Source organism: Pseudorca crassidens, chromosome 15, assembly GCF_039906515.1.
Source record: "Pseudorca crassidens isolate mPseCra1 chromosome 15, mPseCra1.hap1, whole genome shotgun sequence".
NCBI classification, from domain to species: Eukaryota; Metazoa; Chordata; class Mammalia; order Artiodactyla; family Delphinidae; genus Pseudorca; species Pseudorca crassidens.
This window is the reverse complement of record NC_090310.1, coordinates 17,404,901-17,423,075: the sequence shown is the minus strand read 5'-3', so window position 1 is coordinate 17,423,075 and position 18,175 is coordinate 17,404,901. Positions and strand designations below refer to the sequence as shown.

General features: G+C 51.6%; 1 protein-coding gene across 14 annotated transcripts in view; it reads left to right on the top strand.

The window, feature by feature from the left end:
• IL4R (interleukin 4 receptor) overlaps positions 1–13,799 on the top strand; it is a 41,298-nt gene extending 27,499 nt beyond the window's left edge. For all 14 annotated transcript variants that reach the window (XM_067706325.1, XM_067706320.1, XM_067706326.1 and 11 more), the window contains 4 exons: positions 3,032–3,131; positions 4,951–5,029; positions 6,448–6,497; positions 7,983–13,799. In XM_067706325.1, coding sequence (XP_067562426.1) covers positions 3,032–3,131; positions 4,951–5,029; positions 6,448–6,497; positions 7,983–9,519 — 1,766 coding nt within the window. In that variant the 3' untranslated portion in view covers positions 9,520–13,799. The remainder of the gene's footprint in view (positions 1–3,031; positions 3,132–4,950; positions 5,030–6,447; positions 6,498–7,982) is intronic.
• Positions 13,800–18,175: the final 4,376 nt, after the last annotated feature.

Sequence of the window (18,175 nt, the reverse complement as noted above, 5' to 3'; positions counted from 1 at the left end):
AAAGCCCGGAATCCTAACCACGAGGCCACCAGGGAATTCCCAGCAGTTAGCATCTCTGTTCCCCACTTTCATTCTGTGGCCAGAGACTTCCCCAAGCCAAACATCTGGTTTCCATATCACAGGATGCTCTAATTGCAGTGACGGAATTACCAACTGATGTGGTGTACTGGTCAGGGTAGGGTAGGTTACGGTAACAAACCTACGAGTTCTGTGGCTTAACACTGTAGAAATATGTTTCTTGCTCACATAACAATTCAACACGAACTTTGCTGATTGGTAGGTGGTTTTCCTCCCTGTGGCTCCGTCATTCTCTAGGACAGAGATTCTCAGCCTTTCTGTATCATGGACCCCTTTGGCAGTCTGGTGAAGCCTGTGGACCTCATCTCAGAATAATATTTTTATTTTTTTTAATTTTTAATTTTATTTTAGAGTATAGTTGATTCACAACGTTGTGTTAGTTTCAGGTGTCCAGCAGAGTGATGTAGTCATACATATTCATATATCTATTCTTTTTCAGATTCTTTTCCCATGTAGGTTATTACAGAGTGTTGAGTAGAGCTCCCTGTGCTGTACAGTAGGTCCTTGTTGATTATCTATTTTATATATAGTAGTGTGCATATGCCAGTCCCAACCTCCCAATTCATCCCTCCTCCCCACCTTCCCCCCTTGGCAACCACAAGCCAGTATAATATTTTTCAACGTATAAAATAAAATACATAGGCCTTCAAGGGAAACCTAATTTTATTGAAATGCGATTATAAAAAGATTTTAAAATATACTTGTTATCTAGGAATACATGCTTCTTTAATAACACATTAAAAACAGGATCTAGTGGTAGTTGTCATAAATACTGTAATTTCAAAGTAGATGAACATAAATGGTATTTCCTGCTACTGCAGCTGTCAGGTGATTTGAGAATAGCTGTGACTTCTGATGGGGGCTAAGTAACTAATGCTGCTATTACTGTGGTTTGCTCCCTCTATTCCTAATGGGAGGAAATGCCAGGTTTCAGAAGTTAGTGAAAACAAAGATATCATTTCTTTCCCATCCAAGTTCCCAGACCCCTAAATCCTAACGGCAACCATGTTGGAGGTCTGTGGACCCCAAGTTAAGAATCCCTGCTCTGTGGACCTGCCATCATCTGCATCCAGCCAGCAGAAAGGGAATGAGAGCGAGGAGACCACGCCTGCTTCTTAAAAGTCTTAGCCCAGAAGTGACACACATCCCTTCCTCTCAAGCTCTATTGGTGGAGCTGGTCACATGGCCACACATAGCTGTAAGGGATTCTGGGAAATGTAGTCCCTCACCTGGTAGCTGCATCCTCCAAACAACTCTTTGTGACTTTATCACACTTTTGCAAAAGAGTATTGAATTATCTTACATAAAATGAAGTCTTTATTTTATTTTTTTTGGCCGCGCAGCATGTGGGATCTTAATTCCCCCACCAGGGATCGAACCCATGCCCCCTGCAGTGGAAGTGCAGAGTCCTAATCACTGGACTGCTGCCAGGGAATTCCCCTAAAATGAAGTCTTGCCAGTGGACCTTCCTGGTTCATACAGCCGCTCAGTTACATCACCTCCGAGTCTTTTCTTTCCCTCTGCCATCCCTAGCATGGTAGCATTTTATCCTTACCCTTGTCACCTCATGGCCCCAAGTTGTCTGCTGCACATACCCTCATGCCCAAGACCCAAAGGAAATGGAAGTCTGCCACAAGGAGTGTATCCCGTGCATCTTTTATCATGAAACAAAAACATTTCCAGTCCTGGTGGCCTTTCCCTTGCCTTTCATTGTTCAGGACTGTCACGTGGCCTCTCCCAACTGCAAGGGAGGCTGGGAACTGAAATGTCTGAAAAGGGGACTAGTTTTGGCCCATGATTGGCCCAAACCTCAGGGTGGGCACATTGCAGCCTAGCAAAGAAGAAGGGGAGATAGCTGTTGCGTGGTGGAGGCTGCCTCGGGCATCATCCGTACAATGGGGAGAATGAAGGATTCTTCAAAGTGCTGGGCACAGTGATGATTGGCAGGTACCTCAACCCAACCCACCACACGCCCCTCTCAGCATCGCCTATCCTGTTCCATGGATGCCTCTTGACCACCTGTCTCCCACTCCGGGCTGTGAGCTCTATGGGTAGTATCTGCTCTGTGTCTATATCTCCATTGCCCAGCATGGTGCCAAGCACACAGTAAGTGCTTAGGAAAGTTTTGTCAAATTGATTTGATTCTTCCTTTAACCTGGAGAAGGGAAGGGAAATAACTTGTATGGGACAGATACCATGTGCTGGACACTCATTATTTCCACAGATATTTCTTGAGCTCCTACTACGTGCTGGCCTAGTGGTGAACAAAATAGGCAAAAATCCCTGTTCTTGTGGAACTGACATTCTAGAGGGGGAGACAAAATAAACAAGTAAACAAAAATATAAATGAGATCTAGATCCCGAGGACAGTAATTCTGGGAAGGAAATAAAGCAGGGGAAAGGGATGGGAGGAGGCAACAGTAGAGAGGGTGTGAGGGAGAACTTTTGGGACCTGACAGTGAGCAAGGAGAGGGGGCCAGCTGTGTGAATGGACGTGCGGGCACGGCATCAAGTGTATATTAAATCGTACAATCCTCAGAACAGCCCTATGAGTTAAGTAGTTATTAACCCTGTTGTACAGAGAGGAAACCAAGGTACAGAGTGAGTGAGGGGCTTGTCCTGGGTCGCCAGCTAGTATATGACAGAGTCAGGCTTCGAACTGGGCCCGTCCAGCTCCAGAGTCTCTGCCCTTGACCTCACTTATTTCAAAAAAGAGAAAGCAGCACGTTCAAGATCCTGAGGTGGCCCCGAGATTTGGAGGAACAGGGGACAGCAAGGAGGCCGATGTGGCGAGGGCTCCATGTGCAAGAGAGGGGAGTAGGAGGGGATGCAGCGGCCAGCTCACGCAGAGTCTTGGAGGATGCTTTCACGAGGCCTCGGTCTCCTGCTCTGGGAAATGGAGACCAGGCTGGACGCAGCGCGACGCAAGCTCATGGCTTCCCTCCACTTCCAGACTACGAGGCGACCTTGGAGCAGCGCCTCCCGCTGGGCGTCAGCATCTCCTGCGTCGTCATCCTGGCTGTCTGCCTGTCCTGCTATGTCAGCATCATCAAGTGAGTCCTGAGCTGTGCAGGAGGCTGCCAAGCCAGCCCCCTGTGGTGTGGAGTGGGTGGGAATTTCCCCTCTGATCTGTCAGCTTGCAGCCCTTTCATTCAACGATAGATGTTTATTGAGCAGCTACTATGTGCGAGGCACTGAGACCGACAGGGACCCTGTGTCCTTGGAGAGGCACAAGATGCCAGGCCACCAAGTAACCATGGCTGTTTTCCATAGTGATCCTTGCGCTGAAGGAGATATGCCAGGGCGAGGGGGTGAAATGCTCCAGGGCCTGTTTTGGATGAGGAGGCCAGTGCGGGCCGCTCTGACGAGGTGTTTGAGCTGAGACCTGACTAGGGGAAAGGAGCTGGCCAGGGCAGGAGCTGGGGGCAGGGCCTTCCTTTGGCAGAAGTGAGATGGATCGTGCCCAGGGTATGGCCCAGACCCTTGAAGGCACGTGGCAATAGACAGAGGAATTCTCGTTGATTGTCCTGCAGAGTCAGACCTGGGTTCAGATCCTAGCCTTGCTGCTTCGTAGCTGTGTGACCACGTTTCTGAGCCTCTGTTCAGCCTTGGGTCCCTATTTCATCAGTCCCAAGAGTCCTAAGGGACTCCCCGATCACTCGGTGTAGGGGGACAGAAGGAGCCTTGTTTCCAGTGAGCTTGAGCCCTTGGAATCATGGAGTCTCAGAGCCTCGGTCCTCCCACCTCTGTAATGGGACGAGCGGGCCCCAGTTGACCACTTAAGGATGGCGATGGTTGAGGATTGATGTGAGCAAGGGCCTGTACTCTGCCGGGCACACAGTAGGTGTGTAGGGAATGCAAGGTCCCCTCTCCACGTCTGTTGCTGATGCCTCTGAGCCCCCCTGGGCTGGACTTTCTCCTTCTCTGAGCCTCAGTTTCCCCATCATCTGTCTTCCCTACCCCTACTCACTGTGTTCCAGTGCTCCAACCTTGCTGTTCTTTGAACGCCCCAAGCAAGATCTTCCCTTGGAGCCTTTGCACTCGCTGTGCTCTCTGCCTGGAAAGCCCTTTTTCCAGGCATCACCGAGACCAACTCCTCCTCCACCTACAGTTGCCTCTCAGAAGTCACCTCCTCAGGGAGGCCTTCCTGGATCGCACTATTCCTCTCTAGTCCCTATCTTCTTTATTTTTATTCCTGGCACTTATCACCAGGAATGAATGACGTCACATAATCATTTCTGCAGGGTTTTTGCCTGTCTTGTTCACTGTGTGTCCCCGAGGCCTGGCACAGTGAGTGGTACATAGTAGGTACTCAATAAATGTGTGTTAACTGACTGAGTGGAGTGGGTGGAGGCTAATCCAGGGGGTGTCTGAGGACCTTCCCTCCCAGCACTGACGCTCCGTTGCTCCAGGCTGACCCAGGAAAGGAGAAGGAATACCTCAGCCTCTCAGGCCATCCCAGGCCTCTCCCCAGCACCTTATCCTCAGCTGCTCCAGAGTAAAGGTTGTTGAAGGGGAAACCCAGAATTCTCTCTCTGCAGCTTGAGTGTCTCCTGATTCCCTGGAACTTGTTCCCTCTGGAGCAGAGGCGGCCACATTAGGAACTCCACTCTGGGTAGCAGGATGCTGGAGCCCAAACCCGGCTCTTCTGCCCACCAGCTGTCACTTCACCTCCCTGGGCCTCAGTCTTCTCATCGGTAGAGTGGGGTTAGCAGTAGAACCTGTTTCACGGAGTGAGGGTGAGACAGCCAAAAAACCTATCGACATGATCTCTGACCCCTGATAAGTCTTGGTGACTATGATAATTTTTATGGGAGGAACGTCAACCTGTTAGTGATACAGGGACCAACATCTTGTCCTTTTCTTGTTCAGGATTAAGAAAGAATGGTGGGACCAAATTCCCAACCCAGCCCACAGCCCCCTCGTGGCTGTTGTCATCCAGGATTCTCAGGTAGGAGAGGGGGTTGGTAAGGATGCTGTGCACTACGTGTACAGGGAAATACGACTCAAGATGTCTGGGATGTTCAGGATATTTCTTGGCTTTTGGGGTTGCACATGGGAAGTCAGGAAGGTTTCAGGGTAGGTTGAGTCAGCAGCTAGAGGCTTTCACTCCCTTCCCTTTGGCTCCCATGACTGTTCTTTCAGCCTGGGTGGGAGACAGGGGTTCCTCTGGGGTTGGTTTTTTCCCTCCCTTGGGAGGAGATGATCCCTGAGGTCATCGGCATGTCATCTCTTGGCAAGATACCTGTACCAGAGCAGGAGGCCAAAAGGAGAGGGAGAAGGGGACAGGCTTTCTGTATATTCCTCTTAGGAGCAGGAAACTGCCCCCCAAAACACTAGCAAATCTCTCCATTCTCATTGGCTTGAATTACATCACAGCCTCTTTCCTAAACCACTCACTTGTAAGGAGTGGGAATACTTGAGACCAACCAGGTGGCCACCCCTGAGCTACGGGTGGGGTCAGCTTCCCCAATGCGATGGCCAGGTGGGGTTTGCCTTAGTGCCATCAGGGTTCTCTAGGACAGGGGGAGGCGGGGATACAGGTCCCGTCTAGAACAGAAGGTCTGAGTGTCCTCAATTCTCCAGGGACCCTGTAGCAGGCTCTGGAGTCCAGTGGTACTGGCTTTGAACCCTGGCTCTGCCACTTACCTGCAGGTTAGACTTAACAAGTTGCTTAACTTCTCTGAGCCTCAGTTTTCTTGTGTGGGTTATAGCAGTGGTTATAACAGGGCTGGTGTTGGAATTCACCAAGACAATCCACATGAAGTGTATATTACAGCGTCCTGCACATAGTGTCGTTTATGTATCAGTTAGATTTTGCTGTGTAACAAATCATCCCAAAATTTAGAAAGTTAAAACAGTAGCCACTTATGTAGCTCTTGCTTCTGCAAGTCTGTAGTTGGGCTCTGCTCAGCAGTGGGGGTGGAAGGATCCTGGGTTTGGCTGGGCCTGTACCAGTGGCCTCACTCGCAGGTCTGGCAGGTGGCTGACACATCTGGGGCCATGGAGGTTACTAAGCCATGGATGTGTCTGTCATCCTTCAGCAGGCTGACCCAGTTAGCACAGTATCACTTCCACCACATGCTATTGGTCAAAGCAAGTCACACAGCCATGCCAGGTTCAGGGATAGGAGGAGCTTCAGAGACTGTGGCCGTTTTTGCCATCAGCCACAGCAACTTAATAGTGCAGCCTCCTTAATTCTCAGAAAACTGAGGCTCAGAGAGGGGGAGTGACCTGATCAGACCTCAGACCTGTGTGATGTCAAGACTCAAAGTCTTCTCACGGCAAACACGTGCTGAGCATTGCTGGACGATAGGCTGGGCCGGCAGGCCTCTCGGCTCTGTGTCACTGGCTGTCTCTATGTTTTAGGTGTCACTGTGGGGGAAGCGGTCCCAAGGCCAGGAACCAGCCAAGTGCCCGTATGTATATGAACTTGGGTCATCGCCTATGTGGATTTGGAAGGGGATGGAATTGGGGTGGTGGGCCCCATCTTGAGAGTCTGCCTTATCTTCCTTGTTGTTCAGCACTTGTCCTGTGACACTAGACTTCAAGGGATAGCAGGGGGAGGGGTGGTCTGGGTAGGTCAGCTGCTGGCTGAGTCCCCTGAGTTTCACTGGGGGTCAGGTACATACTGAACCCCCTTGGGATGCCCAGTCTGTCCTGAGCAAGCCTGATGGGGGTAACAAGCAGGGCAGCTGTACCACTTGTTAAACTGTTGACATAGTGGCATACTGGTGGGCAGATACCACTATCCTGGACCCTTGAATATGCCACCTGGCCTCCTTAACCCCTCTCTCAGGGCCCCTTGAACCTACCCACAATCCAATAACTGAAGGGTTTATACCTAGCACAGCAGGGGACTCCAGGATGCTGCCCCAGCCCTAGGACTCCCCAGCCATTCTAATTGGCCCTTACTTATGCTATGGTGTTGATAGGTATTTTATTTTTATTTATTTTTTAACGTCTTTATTGGAATATAATTGCTTTACAATGTTGTATCAGTTTCTGCTGTATAACAAAGTGAATCAGCTATATGTATACATATATCCCCATATCCGCTCCCTCTTGCGTCTCCCTCCCACCCTCCCTATCCTACCCCTGATAGGTATTTTAAATACCATCATCCCTGACAAAGACTTCTCCTTATTCAATAGATTGAGTTTGTATTATATGCCAGGCTCCAGAAATCCCAAAGTAAGACACAGGCCCTGCCTTCAAGGAGTTCCCAATCTAGTAGTGAGGGTGGACTGATAGATTATTGATTATAAAGTCTGGAAGTGTGTTTGCAACAGGCAGACATTGACACCCACCAGGGTTCTCGGCCTTCCCTAGTCAAGAGAAATTGACTAGATGCCAGACAAGAAATTCAGGCAAGGCTCTACTGGGGCCCCTGCTGCAATGGGGCGGGGCGGGGTGGGTGAGGGGCTGGGGGGTGTTGGAGAACAAGTAGCAGGTTCTCTTGCCCACTCCCCGAGGGGGGCAGGCGAGCTGGTTCCTGATGTGGGGTGAGGGTAGGGGTGTGTCCAGGGATTGGGCCGGAGGGGTGGCTTAGGTGTCCTGCCCACCCCTCTGGCGGTGTGAAGTGCAGGCGGCATGCGCAGTACCCTGGTTTTGCTCCTGGCTCTTCAGAAGTGGCAGTTGCGTTTTTTGGCCTTTCTGTATCTTTTGTACAAGCCCCAACTGCGCTTGCAGCCAGTTTTTTTTAGTCCCATATAGTTTCTTTGTATTTTGTTGCTGGAGGTGAGGTTTGTCCACTTGCAAGCATCGTAGCACTACAGCAAAGGGTCCTGGGTCCCAGCCTGTCTCAACATCAGTCCAGGGTGATTTTGAGCTGGGCTTTGAAGGATGAATAGGAGATTTTTCAAGTGGAGAAACTGAACCCTGATCGAACTTTGCTCTTGTAGACACTGGAAGACTTGTCTTGCCAAGCTTCTGCCCTGTTTACTGGAGCATGGCATGGAAAGGGATGAAGATTCCTCCAAGGCTGCTAGAAATGAGCCTTTCCAGTGTCCTGGAAAAGTAGCATGGCACCCCATGGAGGTCAACAAGACAATCCTCTGGCCAGAGAGCATCAGCTTGGTTCGGTGCGTGGAGCTGTTTGAGGCCCAAGTGGAGAATGAAGAAGAGGAAGTGGAGGAAGATAAAGGGAGCTTCTGCCCATCACCTGACAGCAGCGGGGGCAGCTTCCAGGAGGGCAGGGAGGGCATCGCAGCCCGGCTGACAGAGAGCCTGTTCCTGGACCTTCTCGGGGGCGAGGTTGGGGGCTTTAGCCCACAGGGCTTGGAGGAGTCCTGCCTTCTTCCACCTTTAGAAAATCCAAGTGTTCAGAGGCCCTGGGCCATGTCCCCAAGTGTGGGGCCCCAGGAGGCATCGTCTGAGGACAAGGAGCCTTTGAACCCAGAGTCAAGTCCTCCAACCCAGAGCCCAGCCAGGCTGGCTTTCCCAGCGATGCCCGGCGTCATCGCAGACAACCCCACTTACCGCAACTTCAGCACCTTCCTGAGCCAGTCCTCAGGCCCTGGAGAGCTTGACTCAGACCCACAGCTGGCCGAACACCTGGGGGAAGTGGACCCCAGCATCCCCGCCGCCCCCCAGCCTGAGCCAGAAACGTGGGAGCAGATCCTGCGCCAGAGCGTCCTCCAGTGCAGGGCAGCCCCGGGCCCCGCCTCGGCCCCCAGCAGTGGCTACCGGGAGTTTGTGCAGGCGGTGAAGCAGGGCGGCGCCCGGGACAGCGGGCTGGAGGGCTTTGGCCCTTGCGGAGAGGCTGGCTACAAGGCCTTCTCCAGCGTGCTCACTGGCACCGCTAGCTGCCCGGGGACATCTGGGCTTGAGCCCAGCAGTGGGGAGGGGGGCTACAAGCCCTTCCAGAGCCTCACTGCTGGCTGCCCCAGAGCCCCTGCCCCAGTCCCCGTCCCCCTGTTCACCTTTGGACTGGACGTGGAACCCCCTCACAGCCCTCAGGACTCACTCCTCCCAGGCAGCACCCCAGAGTACCCTGGTTTGGAGCCAGTGGTCAAGGAACAAGACAGCCAGAAGGCCCTGCTATCCCCGGAGCCAACCACAGACCCCCCCGGGGATGACCTGGGCAATGGCATTGTCTACTCAGCCCTCACCTGCCACCTGTGTGGCCACCTGAAGCAATGCCACGGCCAGGAGGAACGTGGCAAGGCCCACATCGAGGCCAGCCCCTGCTGTGGCTGCTGCCGTGGGGACGGGTCCTCACCCCCGGTGAGCCCCCTGAGGGCCCTGGACACCCAGCTCGGTGGGGCTCCATTGGAGGCCAGCCACTCTCCGGCCTCCCTAGCACCCTTGGGTGTCTCAGAGGAGGGTAAGTCCCCCCTGTTCTTCCAAACTGCCCCCAACAATGCTCAGAGCTCAAGCCAGACCTCCACGGTGGTGGCCATGCTCTCCCCAGGGCCCACGTGCACGGACGCTTCCTAGGTGCGTGCCCACTTCTTGCTGGAGTCTACAAGCGAGGACTGGGCCTTACCCATGACTGCGAAATGCCTCCCTCCAGAAGGCAGCCCGGCTGGCAGGGTTCCGAAAGACTCAGGGAACCCTGCTATGAAGTGGTGAAGTTGTCCAACACTGGGGCTACGGAGACCGGCCGTCCCCGGCTCCCAACGTTGGCCCGGGCTCGCCACGTCCCATGGGAGTGGAGGCACCTGCAGAGACCAGGAGGTTCCCGGGCGCCTTGGCTTGTGAATGAGCTGTTGGTCATTTCACGGGTCCACAGCTGCCCCAGTGGACTATCGCTGTCACGCTCAAGGTGTGTTTTGTCCACCGAGTTGCTCTGTTACTCGTGTCTTGCCCAGGCCTGGGGTTAGCTGCCACCATCTCACTGGATCGGATGCTGAGCCTAGAAGCTAACCAAGCCAATGGGAGAATGACTTGGGAGGCCTTGGGAAACTGAGGTCCAGAAAGGGTGGTCATTTGCCCAGAGACGCCTGTTCATTTAACAGAGGTTGACACTGGCAGCAGAGCCTGAGCTGCGGAGGGGCGCTTAGTCAAGTGGAGTTAACGAGGACATGAAAAATTGTGATTACCGAGCAGTGACGGCGTGCTGCCAGTTTCCCACACAGCTGTAAGGTTGGGGGTTCCTGTTAATCACTGGATCCCCAGAACAAGCATGCCTGGTGACCTTGGGGCCGGTGTGTGCCCCCATGCGTGCCGTTGCTGGCATCGGTGGTTCAGAGGGAGTGGCTCAGGTCTCCTGATCCAGCGAGCTGGGCGTCCAAGATGCCGACACCAGGCACGTCACCTGCACCTCGGCCCCGACCTCAGGTTGAGTAATGTGCATTGTTTGTGTGCATCTCAAAAATTGTTTCATCACCTGGTGTTCGTGTTTGCTGAGGAGGGTAGAATGGGAGGGGATGGAGTTTTGTATAAATAAAGGTTCTTTACCTCCTTCCCCACCCTCCCCACCCCATTTATTAAACAAACATACTGCCAGTCACTGTTGCGAGTGCTTTATCTCTATTAACTCGTAGAATCCTCCCATCCAGAGGTACTGAGACCAACCCAAGAGGTTAAGTAACTTCCGGTCTTCTTGGGTTTCCCTGAGACCAGGATCCAACTGCAGTTTGTTGAAATAGGTGGCGATCCCAGGAAGCCCTGCTTGGAGAGCGGGGAAAGGAGGCAGGGAAGGGCAGGAGGCAATAAAAGGTGTTATCGCACAGAGTGCCAGCGCGGGCAACAGGTGCTTCACGCCGCGGGGGAGCTTGGGCAAGCCAGGCACAGTGCATGCCTAGAGGTGGGGAGCTAGCTGTTTGTCCACCAACTCCCATCTGTCATTGGTGGAGGGCTGCTGCCAGGGGCAACTCCCCAGCACTTCCAGCTGCTCCAGGAAAAATTCCTCCGATTGAGAGCTGGGGGGGTGGGGGAGGAGCGGTGTTGGAGCAGCTTTGGGCACGTGGAGATGTGGACAGGGCTGTGATTGGCAGCTGCCCCTTTGCCAAGGTCACACAGCTAGTGGCAGACCCATAGCTGAGCCGTTGCTCAGCCTCTTTGTAGGTGATCCCTGCTTAACATCTGGGCGGTCGGTGTATGGAGTGGGCCTCAGACAGGCAGGCAGGGGATCTTAAGCTCCTTTGTCTGCGATCACTCTGTGTCTGGGTAGCCGCCCTGACTGCCATGCTTGCAAAATGAAGGGCTCGGCTGTTTGAGGTTCCTTCCTGCTCTGGCATCTTACGTAATACATTACAGAGGTGACGGGGACCTCACTACCTCACATGCAGCCTAATGTTTGTGAGAACTGCCTCCTTTGTGCTGAGCCCAAATCTATCCCTTTAGCTGCCTGAGTCACCACCCCACACCCACGGTTTGCAGATGAGGGAAACTGCTCTAGAGAGGAAAAGGGACTTGCCAACGTCACACAGTGAGTGGCAGAACCTGAACTAGCCCTCTGGACCTTTTGTCTTCAAGAGTTCTTTGTAATAAAATATAATAATTTACAATAAAAATAACTAGTTAGGGCCAAGCAATTTGCTTGGTGTCGTACGCTGACTGTGTCACAGCTCTAGCGAGCAGGTTATTATCCCAACTTTACAGATAAGGGAGCAGGCCCAGAGAGGTTGAGGTTTAGCTTAGAGCCACACAGCTGGGAAGTCCGGGAGCCAGGATTTGAATCCAGGTCTGATTGCAGAGCTCCCAGCCACCATGGTGTGCCATCTCATGTACAGCATGGCACTGACTCGATTGTCAGCTCTGATTAGCCTGCGGGTCATCTCAGAAAATCAAATTTTAAAACTAAGCAGCCAGTGGATAGGACTCGGTGCTTTCACTGCCGTGGCCCAGGTTCGATACCTGATCCCGGTATCGGGATCCCGCAAGCCTCGCGGGGTGGCCAAAAATAAAATAAAAACTAAAAAAACCATGCAGCCAACCAAGAAAATATATTTGGGTGAGCGCTGGAGAGCTGGTTGGATTGCAAGTCCAACAGAATTGAGACTGACTTATTCTATCCCCAGGATCTTAGGAGGAAGACACCCAACTTGTCAGCTGAGGCTCATATTACAGAATATGGGCTGGGCTTTGGGAAACTAGAATGGAGAACTAGGCAGAGACACCACCCATCTCTTATCCGGATTTCAACCCACCCTCCCAGGTTCAGGGAAGCTGGAGAGAGGTCACCGTTCTGGCTTCCCCAACCCCCTTCTCCATCTTAACACAGGGAAGGAGGAAGCGGAGAGAGCAGGAAACACATCCCACTGATGTTTACTGAGAACTTACTATGGGCCAGCCACTGTGCTGGATGTGAGGAAACTGAGTGACACAAAGTCCCTTCCCTCTTGGATCCTACAGTTCAGTGGGGTAGACAGAAATGTAAAAGACAAAAGGAAAAAATAGGAGTCTGAGATGGGGGGGTTAGTGGAGAGGTCTTTAAGGAGGTGACATGTGAGCTGAGCCTTCAGTGACTAGAAGAACCAGGATGGACTGGAGGAAGAGCATTCCGGGCAGAGGATAGAGCAAGTGCAAAGGCCCTGGGGCACAAGGAGTTTGGCGTGTTCCCAGTAAGAAAGATCAGCTACAGCGCAGTGAGCCAGGGACAGTGGTGAGAGATAAGGTCAGGCAGGATGGGGGACTGGAGTGAGGAATTTATATTTTGGCTTAAATGCACATTAGCCCCACCCACTGAGAAACATGGTCCAATAGACACCCATCTCTCTTCAATCTCTCCAGTCCCAAACGTAATCCATCTATAAGCAGGAGCCCAGGAGAGGAAGTGGAGGCACTGGAGATGTTCCTCCAATAGGACTCCCTCTCACCTCGCAGAAGTGGAGAACTAAGGTTCCTTCTGACAACAGTGACGGGGGTGGTTAAAATCCTCCTTGCTGCTCTTCTCACTCAGGAGTGAAGTGAATCCCACCAGAAATGTGTTGATTAGCACAGGGGAGTGGCTGGCCGCCAGGGTCTTCCTTGGGAATTTCTTTGATAAAAGACTTTTAAAAATCCCCTTAAAATCTGATCTTGACCTCCCAGGCATGTCTCCAAGTTAGGCAGGGAACCCAAGGGTCTTCGGGGTGTGAAGTCCCAGCCCCCATCTCTGCTCTCTCTGTCTCCTTAGTCCTGCCTGTGTCTTCATTTTTTTTCATTTGTAAAATAAGAAGGATAATAAAATCTGCATTGGAGCGTTGTCCTGAAGATAGTCTACATTATCATCATCTTCATCATCTCCTGGGTTTACTCCAACCTGGCGGGGGCACAGGTAACAAGAGTGAAAAGGTACAACCAGTTTAGAAATCTAGAATTCTCAGCCTCAGCGACTGCTCTGGGCTTCCTCCCGTGGACCAAAACCAACCAAACAAACAGAATGTTGCCTGCCATTCAGTCAACAAAGAATGGTGTCTGCATTCTGGTAAACAAACATAGTGCCCACCATCAAGGCTTCAGCCACTGCAGCTGCCCCAGGACAGTGAGCCCCGAAGGGAATTCGGGAGAAAAACAGGATACGCGCCCTAGACAGTTAAGATGCCCGGACTCTCGCATCTTCCCAAACACAGAAAAGCACTAAAATCATTAACTTGAGATGTCTGCTTTTTCTTGTGATTAGCAATAATCTTTGGACGTTCTACTACATGTTTTGTTTCAGCAAAAACTCCTATAGATCCAGGCTGCTCTCTTACCTCTTCGGAACAGTTCCTCAGAGCGCTGAGAGGCTGTATCCCAGGCTATATAGTTCTCAGTAACGTCCCTGAATAAAACATAATTCTCAGCTTTTACGGTGTGCTTTTTGTTTTGTTTTGTTTTTTTTCAGTAGACACTCCAAATCTCCCTGGTAAGCCCCTGATGACTCCCACTGCCGTTAGTTGATCCTGACATGGGAGATCCCCAGCTCATGCCCGCCTCCCCCATGCTCTCTGGCTTCTGCCTACTCCTTCAAGGTCAGGGCTTCCCCAGACTAAGCCTGGCTAGTCACTCCTTCATTCAAATATAATTACTCCCTGACAGCAATTGTTAAAATAAATCTCTCAAATTATGAAAGTGGATCAAAGTTTTATTTTAGATTTTTAGGGAGGGAATCAGAAAAAAAGAGAGAGAACATGGGTTCAAGGAACCATCTTAGTGTTACCAAATGCAAGTTCATGTGCGGGACACACAGTGAGGCCAGCAAGTTCACGTGCGGGACACACAGTGAGGCCAGCAAGTTCACGTGCGGGACACACAGTGAGGCCAGCAAGTTCACGTGCGGGACACACAGTGAGGCCAGCAAGTTCACGTGCGGGACACACAGTGAGGCCAGCAAGTTCACGTGCGGGACACACAGTGAGGCCAGCAAGTTCACGTGCGGGACACACAGTGAGGCCAGCAAGTTCACGTGCGGGACACACAGTGAGGCCAGCAAGTTCACGTGCGGGACACACAGTGAGGCCAGCAAGTTCACGTGCGGGACACACAGTGAGGCCAGCAAGTTCACGTGCGGGACACACAGTGAGGCCAGCAAGTTCACGTGCGGGACACACAGTGAGGCCAGCAAGTTCACGTGCGGGACACACAGTGAGGCCAGCAAGTTCACGTGCGGGACACACAGTGAGGCCAGCAAGTTCACGTGCGGGACACACAGTGAGGCCAGCAAGTTCACGTGCGGGACACACAGTGAGGCCAGCAAACCAGAGCAGGGAAAGGTTATTGCAGGGCCGTGCAAGGAGAGTGGATGGCTCGTACTCAACCCCGAACTCCCCAAAGGGCTTCAGCAAAGCATCTTTAAAGGCCAGGTGAGCGGGGGGAGGGGGTGGGTGGGCGGGGGCGTCACAGGGGGTGTGATCAGCTTGTGCACAGTTTTCTGATTGGTTGATGGTGAGGTATCAATTGTTAGGCGCCAGTAGGTCTGGGGTCATCAGTATCAAGCAGTTAACTTTCTTCCATTTAGTGGTGGTTTTAGCATCTGTAAAAACAACTGACAAAATGTGCATCAGATGCTATTATCTAGATATCAATACCTCATAGAGGAGCTACAGCAGAGGATATGGGGGAGGGGTCTGGCCCCAGAAGGCCCCAGAAGGTCCCGCTCTGTTACATTAGGAAGGGGTTTATAGCAAGACAAATGAGTGTCCGGAATAACGCTATCCAACGGGAATTTTTGCTGTGATGGAGAGCTTTCACGTTGTCCAATACAGTGGCACTAGCCATGTGTGGCTATTACACACTTGAAATATGGTTAGTGTGACGGAGGAACTGATTTTTTAATTTTATTGAATTAACATTTAAATTTAAACAGCCCCCCCAAATTTTAAATAGCCCCAAGTGGCTAGTGATTACATTATTGGTATTGGACAGGAGGACACGGCTAGATCATTACAGTCCAAGGTACAACTTTAGCAATTGCCTCAGCGTGGAGGAGAGAGGATAGGGTCCCAAGAGACGAAAGGAGAGAGGAGGGACAGGTTGCATCAAACGTTTGCCCCAGAGCTACTGAGGGGCGGGGTCTAATGGATCGGGTGGGACCAGCGGGGGACCGCCCCACCAAGTAGGAAGTAGGCGGCAGGTGTGGGCGGAGCGAGATGCTGGCCGCGTGAGTTTCCCAGCGCCCCTCGCCGGTCTGGACCAGAGGTATGGAGAGCAGGAGGGGTTCCCCAGGGTAGCAGCACCAAAGGGGCCTGGGCGCGGCCGGAGACTGGAAGGTCTCAGAAGAACCCAGGAGACCTCCAGAGGCATTGAATTCGGGGTCCCCCCGCCCTAGCCCCGCACACCCCCCGCCTCAATTTTACAAAGATTTTTCCAGAAGGTGGGGATGGCAGGATGGGGGCGTCGTTTCCGCTTTAGTTTTTTTTTTTTAAAAAACAAAACCCCTACTTACCGCTTTTTTCTGATTACTAAATCGGCACGTGCCAGCCTTCTCCGATTCAGGGAAAACCTAAACGTTTTAGGTTAATAAATAGGAAAGTGAAAAACACCGGAAATCCTGACCCCCTCCCCAGCACCTGGCATTTCGTGGGCGGTCCCAAAATGTATGTTTGTTTTTGAAGGTGTATCTCCGTTAACATCCTGTTGAATAACCTGTCTGACATTATTTTCCCACGAAAGTTATTGATTAAAAAAACAACAGCACAAACAGCAAGAAGTTTCTGAGCCCCCGCTGCAAGGGAGGCATGACCTCACCGGATCCTCACAGCAGCCAGAGACCTCTGTGCGAGACTTTTCCATGACGTACCCTGACTCCTTACCACTCTTGTCTGCCGTTTGCCTAGATTCTTATACCGCTTTCACAGGTGAGAACACTGAGACTCAGAGAAGCAAGGCTCTGCACTCATCCTGCCTCGGTTTGAACCTGCCTGTGCCAATTCGGAGCCGTGTGACTGTGGGCAAGGTGTTGACCACTCTGGGTCTCAGTTTCCTCCCCATCAAAGATGGTTAAGAGAAGTACCCTGCAGCCCACAGTGGTGGAGTGAGGAGCAGATGTCTTGATGGGTGAAGGCCAGGCGATGCCCAGCTGCTCTTGTGACGAACTGGCCTGAGCTTCCTGACAGCAGCAGGACAGTGCCAGTTCTTCCTCAAAATCCCACCCTTTTCCAGCTTTATTAATGAGTTGAGGACGCCTGGCCAGTGGAGATCAGACTGGCTGGAGACCAGCTCACTGGTCCCTGCTGCCCCCTAGTGGCGCACTCTTGCCCAGCGCCTGCCTCTGTGCCTATGGAGGTACCATGCCCAGAAAGCCCAGAAAACTAGGCCTGGGCTACCTCCACCCTCCCGACCTCTCCTCTCTTTCATCCCTGTCTTTCTCCTCCATCCCCTCCAGCACCTGGCAAAGGGCTTGACATACATTCAGAACTCAGGGTGCTCCGAGGACCAGCTGTGTGGCTCAGGGCCAGTCATGGAACCCCTCGGTGCTTCCTTCCTCTTCTGTAAAATGGGAATAATAATAGTACTGACCTCATGGAGCTGTTGTTAGAATTAAATATGTTAATACGCATAAGGCTCAGAATGGTGCCTGCACATAGTTAATGCTGTCCGAGCGTTTCCTAGCATTATTGTTATTATACTGAATGGGTCTGTGGGTGTCATAAAACATAATTAAAGGAGATAATAATATTCTAAATTTAATGTCACTTTATTTTGAAAAGGACAGACTGGACCAATAGAAATCCGACACAGAAATGGTCCCGATGGCATCACCCCACCAACTGTGTATGTGTCCACATCCCTTCTAGACATGGTCCATGTGCAGAGTCAGTGTTTGTATCTTTGCAGAGGTTTCTGTCGTGCATTTCTCATCATATATTCATATATATTATATAAGACAGGTCTTTCCAGAGAAGGAGAACAAAACAAGAGAGACCAAGATGCAGAGAGAGAGAAACACTAAAGAAACTTCTGATCCCAGCTCCAGTTTGATACTTGACTCCAACTACAGAATGACCTCTGACCCAGCTGTAGACTGATTCCTGACCCATGCTGTGGACCTATTCATGATCTTAGCTGCACACTGACCCCAGCCACCTGCTGACCCCTAGCCCTGGCAACAGAATAATCTTTGACCCCAACCATAGACTGATCTCTGACTCTGGCCACTTGGACCCCTCACTCTTACACACTGACACACCACCCCATCTGGGAAATGGCATTTCCTGATTTCCAGCTGGTAAATTCAGCTTGAGTTGGTCAACATATCTGGTCTGTCTGTCCTTCCTCTCTGCCATGGAACCACAGAGAAAGCTCTCGGTTCTCCTTTCTAGTCAAAGAGAGCAGTGTTAAGGAAGTCCCCTTTGCCACCTTCTCTTCTGCTTTGGATGTGATGTCTGGTGGTTTGGCAGCCATCTTGTGATCATGAGGGGACAAGCTAGGAGAAGAAAGATAGCGCTCTGAGTGGGGCAGAGTGAGAGAAAAAAAAGGGCCTGGGTCCTTGATTATATCATCAAGTGATCAAATCGACCTCTGGATTCTGAAATAAACCATAAACATGCTTTTGTTTAAACCACGTAGATTTTCTTGGTTTAAACAAGAAAAGCCACAAAGCAGCTTTAAAGCCATAAAGCAGCCTTAAAGACTGTAGTTGGTAGAAAATTGGACCCCTAAAGACGTTCACGTCCTAATCTCTGGAAACTGTGGACGTATTACACTGCAAGGGAGAATCAAGATTGCAGGTGGAATCTCAATTGCT